This window comes from Xenopus laevis, chromosome 5L (genome assembly GCF_017654675.1).
Source record: "Xenopus laevis strain J_2021 chromosome 5L, Xenopus_laevis_v10.1, whole genome shotgun sequence".
Taxonomy (NCBI): domain Eukaryota; kingdom Metazoa; phylum Chordata; class Amphibia; order Anura; family Pipidae; genus Xenopus; species Xenopus laevis.
Genome location: NC_054379.1, coordinates 101,723,052 through 101,729,237, shown reverse-complemented (window position 1 = coordinate 101,729,237; position 6,186 = coordinate 101,723,052). Strand labels below are relative to the sequence as shown.

The window sequence follows — 6,186 nt, the reverse complement described above, 5'->3', positions numbered from 1 at the left end:
ATCAGTGATTCGCTTTTTAAAGCTAGCTGCAAGTACAACAATAAATGCAGGAATTTGATTGGTTGCTATGGGTCACGGCCCATGGGAACATTTGCCTAGTGTTGATAAATGACCCGCATTAATGTCCCTGGAATAATAAAGGGAAATGCTGCATTGTGGGTAAAACATGGCGATTGTGTTTTACTTTCTGCACTTGTGATTGTAAACCATTAAGTGGCTGTGTGATGAGTTTTATAAGCACGACAGTGAAACACTTGACTCTATGCGCTGGCCTCAGGGGCATTTACTGCCGGTTTTCTATTAAATATATAAAGATAAACTGCCACCTATAAACACTAAAATATGAGCGTAGAATAACGTTGCGCCACTGTACAATGATAACGTCCTGGTTAAAAGAGTAAAGTTCTGACCATGAGCATGAAAAAACCATAAAGATACTTCACTTGCACAAAACGTGTTTTAATTGAATGCGCAACCAATGCACACAATATAGGCGGCTCTTGGTAACCATAGAAACGGAAAACTGCCTTTCGGCTCCCTGATTGGTGTAGCTGCTGCGTGAGGCCGTATTGCGTGATGACGTTTTACGTAGTGGAAATTGAAGCTGTGGCGGGTTCTAATAGTAATGTGTATGGGATATGGAGTTTCCTGTAGCAGCGTTGTCGCCTGTATATGAAAATGTTCTTGCAGGTAATTTCGGGGTGGCATGATAGTAACGCAGCAATTAGTACAGAGCCTTAGACGGTATTATGAGGCATATCGAACTGGTAAAGGTGGCTGTGTAAATACTGCGGACTGACCTTACATTGTTTTACAGTGGATTCTGCAATGATTCTTATGTTGGTGTTTTTATGTTTAAATTACACTGTTTATACTGCAAATAATTCACTCTACTATGTAAAATTCCATTCCTAATCCAACAAGTGTTGTCCAGCAAGATGTAATATTGGTGTGTAGGCGCCATCTCAGCTCAGGTCATTTTGTCTGCTCATGTACTTTCAGAAAGAGCCAGTGTTGCAGTAAGGCAGGCTATTGTTTCTCCTACTTAATGAAACTGAAGGAGTCGCAGTGGGACATGGGCAGGGCTGCCATTAGAAATCACGGGCCCTGTACAACATTTTCGGGGGCCCCACCCAAGCCCAACCCCAGATCCCACCCACTCCACACAACAGCTGAAAGATGCTGTCAAGGGGGGCCCGGCACTGCTGGCCCCCCCTTCATGCCTGGGCCCTGGACATGGGTTTTTACTATTGAGTGATGTTCCTATATTTATCAGGGAGCTATTATCTGGTTACATTCCCATTGTTCTGCTGATGTGCTGCTGGTGGGGAAAGGAGGAGAGTGTTATCACTTGCAGTGCACAAGTAAGGGTAGGAACCACGGGCGATTTCCGCGTGATCAGACAAAAATGCAGACGTCACGTCGGATGCAATGGAAATAAGGTAAGATATGGAAATGTTGGATGAAGTCGCATTGTTGATCCGTCGCAACACAACTGTCGGATGCAGATGCAGCCATGTCAGAGGGGAAAACTTCCTTGTTTTGTGACAAAAAGTTATGGGATTTCCCTCCCTGCCCCTAATTTGCATATGCCAATTTGGATTTGGTTGGGCCAGGCCGCCAGGCAGAAGAATTCGTCAGAATCCGAATCCTGCTGAAAAAGGCCGAATCCTGGTCAAATCCCGAACCGAACCCTGGATTCGGTGCATCCCTAGAATGTATAACTATACATGTATATTGTCTTTCAGACGTTACTGCATATGTTGAGGTTTGGTCATCCAGCAGAAGAGAAAATTATTCCAAAACATTTTCACAGCAGCTGCTTAATTTAGGAGCAAAGGTAAGCAATGACAGCCAAGCAAAAAAACTTTTTTTTCTTCTATGTCAGTGTTCAATAGCTTATGAAATGCTTTTTACTATAAGTACAATATAGTAAACTGTCTGTTGTTATTCAGAATCTATGTAATACGTATTTGATACCGTCTCATGAGTTGCTAAATATATTGGGTAGCAAAATACTCAAAATCGTCTTGTGCCATTGCCTTGTAGTGCAATGACAGATGACGAGAAGAGTCATAACAGCCAGGGGATTTTGTTTACAGAAAAAAAGATGTGATTAAGAGAAACTGAGTAAATGCACACACTCAATTTCTAAAAATCAAATCAATTCTAAAAATCCTAGTAAAAATTATAAAAATCTAGTAATACTTTAAACCTGGAGCAATTTTTGGCCGAGGTTAATTTTTTTTTTTTTTTTTTTAAAGTGGACCTGTCACCCAGACACAAAAATCTGTATAATAAAAGTCCTTTTCAAACTAAACATGAAATCCAATTTCTATTTTTTATTAAAGCATTCATAGCTGTTGTAAGCTCATTTAAAAATCTCAGCTGTCAATCAAATATTGTCTGCCACTCTATGCCAGTGGCATAGAGGCGGGGCAGACAATTACTTTCACTTTCCATTCAGCACTTACTAGATGTCACTGCTCTCCCCACATTCTCCCGTTCTCTTTACCATTTAATTGTGTAGCCAGGACATGGGGATGGACATCGGTCCCCCATTCTGGTGCACAAACAAGATTCTGAGATGATACAAGGCTTGTCTTAATAACAGTGTCCACAAAATGGCTCCTGCCTGCTTGTTATAATTTTGAAATCCCAGACTGAAGGAAGCAAGATTCAAATAATTTATATAGTGTAATTAAAGTTAATTTTGCTTGACTAATGTGATAAAATAGGATTTTGAATAATTTTTTTGGGTGACGGGTCCCCTTTAAAGAAATGACTAAATTAATTTCTATGGCACAGTAAAATGCAAGGTTTCTCCAGATCTCTCAATCCTTTTAACCCTTTAAGTGCCAGCAGAATTTCACATTTTGGTTACGCGAAATGCCAGCCGTTTTTAAGCATTTTGTGCTCTCTCACTTTAGGGGCATTTTCTGAGGGGAAACCTATAGTTTACCTAGGAAAACTATACATTGTTTTTTTCGGTAGAAACTGAGCTTTCTAAATCTGCCTGAGTTTTCATGTATTTCCACCTGTGCAAAAAAATTTATAGTGCTAAATAACAAAAAAAAATGAAAAATTACCATTTTTCATTGTATATCAATTTATACCAGAAAAATATTTCATTTTACAGATGAAAATCCAACTGATTTGGAAAGCCTTATGTCTCTCGAACGTGCCAATACCAGATATGTATAGTTTTAGGGAGATTTAGGATTTCTGTACAGCAAAAACTCCCGGCAGTATATTACTGAATTTTGAAAGCACTAAGGCAGAAAACGGCATGCTTTAGATTCCAAGGCAAAAAATCCTGAAACCATAGGTTTACCCCAGAAAACCATACATTTTTGAAAAGTACACATTCTGCCGATTACAAAATGGGTAACTATGTCTCTCTACTCCCAACTACCAAACAGAAAAGCTTGTCTGAACATAGCGGTTTTTCAAAATAAAATTCAAAATTTTGAAAAATCATTTCAAAGGTTTTATTTTGCTGCTCCGCATATCCCAAACTATATTACGTACCAAGAAAAAGCACCTGAAATATGATTGCCAGGGGTCCACTGAACAGTTTGATATCCATTATGCATAGGTTTACCAAAGTATCTGGCATTTAGAGACACAAATATGAAGTTAGCGCATCCAAATTGTTCAGGACTTTACTTCAGCTACTGAGAAATCAACACATTGACTGCATTTTTTGTGGGGTAAAAACACAGAAATATATGTTTACCCCCCAAACCCATATATTTTTGGAAAGAACACATTCTACAGAATCTAAAATGGGTACCCATGCCTTTCTGCTCCAAACTACTGAGTCGCAAGGCTTTCCCAAAATTGTCGGTTTTGGTGAAATATCTGAAAATTGCCTCAAAACTTCAACTTCCCAGCACCATATCACCCATGTATCATTACGTACTAAGAAAAAGCACCCTAAATATGATTGCCAGGGTTCCTCTGAACATTTTGGTGGCCATTGTTCATAAGTTTACCAAAGTATCTGGCATTTAGAGGCCCCAAAATGAAGTTAGCGCATACAAACAGTCCCGTGAGTAACTTCATCTAATGAGAAATCAACACATTGACTGCATTTTTGTGGGGTAAAAACACAGAAATATATGTTTACCCCCCAAAACCCATATATTTTTGGAAAGTACACATTCTACAGAATCTAAAATGGGTACCCATGCCTTTCTGCTCCAAACTACTGAGTCGCAAGGCCTTCCCACAATTGTCGGTTTTGGTGAAATATCTGAAAATTGCCTCAAAGCTTCAACTTCTCAGCACCATATCACCCATGTATCATTACGTACTAAGAAAAAGCACCCTAAATATGATTGCCAGGGTTCCTCTGAACATTTTGGTGGCCATTGTTCATAAGTTTACCAAAGTATCTGGCATTTAGAGGCCCCAAAATGAAGTTAGCGCATACAAACAGTCCCGTGGGTAACTTCAGCTAATGAAAAATCAACACATTGACTGCATTTTTGTGGGGTAAAAACACAGAAATATATGTTTACCCCCAAAACCCATATATTTTTGGAAAGTTCACATTCTACAGAATCTAAAATGGGTACCCATGCCTTTCTGTTCCAAACTACTGAGTCGCAAGGCTTTCCCACAATTGTCGGTTTTGGTGAAATATCTGAAAATTGCCTCAAAGCTTCAACTTCTCAGCACCATATCACCCATGTATCGTTACGCACCAAGAAAAAACACCCTAAATATGATTGCCAGGGTTCCTCCAAACAGTTTGGTGGCCATTGTTCATAGGTTTACCAAAGTATCTGGCAGTTAGAGGCCTCAAAATGAAGTTAGCGCATACAAATAGTCCTGTGGGTAGCTTCATCTAATGAAAAATCAACACATTGACTGCATTTTTGTGGGGTAAAAACACAGAAATATATGTTTACCCCCCAAACCCATATATTTTTGGAAAGTACACATTCTACCGAATCTAAAATGGGTACCCATGCCTTTCTGCTCCAAACTACTGAGTCGCAAGGCTTTCCCACAATTGTCGGTTTTGGTGAAATATCTGAAAATTTCCTCAAAGCTTCAACTTCTCAGCACCATATCACCCATGTATCGTTACGCACCAAAAAAAAAACACCCTAAATATGATTGCCAGGGGTCCTCCAAACAGTTTGGTGCCCACTGTGCATAGGTTTACCAAAGTATATGGCAGTTAGAGGCCCCAAAATGAAGTTAGCGCATACAAATAGTCCTGTGGGTAACTTCAGCTAATGAAAAATCAACACATTGACTGCATTTTTGTGGGGTAAAAACACAGAAATATATGTTTACCCCCCAAACCCATATATTTTTGGAAAGTACACATTCTACCGAATCTAAAATGGGTACCCATGCCTTTCTGCTCCAAACTACTGAGTCGCAAGGCTTTCCCACAATTGTCGGTTTTGGTGAAATATCTGAAAATTGCCTCAAAGCTTCAACTTCTCAGCACCATATCACCCATGTATCGTTACGCACCAAAAAAAAACACCCTAAATATGATTGCCAGGGGTCCTCCAAACAGTTTGGTGCCCACTGTGCATAGGTTTACCAAAGTATATGGCAGTTAGAGGCCCCAAAATGAAGTTAGCGCATACAAATAGTCCTGTGGGTAACTTCAGCTAATGAAAAATCAACACATTGACTGCATTTTTGTGGGGTAAAAACACAGAAATATATGTTTACCCCCCAAACCCATATATTTTTGGAAAGTACACATTCTACCGAATCTAAAATGGGTACCCATGCCTTTCTGCTCCAAACTACTGAGTCGCAAGGCTTTCCCACAATTGTCGGTTTTGGTGAAATATCTGAAAATTGCCTCAAAGCTTCAACTTCTCAGCACCATATCACCCATGTATCGTTACGCACCAAAAAAAACACCCTAAATATGATTGCCAGGGGTCCTCCAAACAGTTTGGTGCCCACTGTGCATAGGTTTACCAAAGTATATGGCAGTTAGAGGCCCCAAAATGAAGTTAGCGCATACAAATAGTCCTGTGGGTAACTTCAGCTAATGAAAAATCAACACATTGACTGCATTTTTGTGGGGTAAAAACACAGAAATATATGTTTACCCCCCAAACCCATATATTTTTGGAAAGTACACATTCTACCGAATCTAAAATGGGTACCCATGCCTTTCTGCTCCAAACTACTGAGTCG

The 6,186-nt window shown here is 39.6% G+C and overlaps 1 protein-coding gene across 1 annotated transcript in view; it reads left to right on the top strand.

Annotated features, from left to right (window-relative positions):
* Positions 1-532: 532 nt before the first annotated feature.
* Positions 533-6,186, top strand: part of LOC108716177 (microcephalin-like) — a 134,940-nt gene continuing 129,286 nt past the window's right edge. The window contains 2 exon segments of the mRNA XM_041563195.1: positions 533-690; positions 1,749-1,840. Of these exon segments, the coding sequence (XP_041419129.1) occupies positions 639-690; positions 1,749-1,840 (144 nt within the window). The 5' untranslated portion in view covers positions 533-638.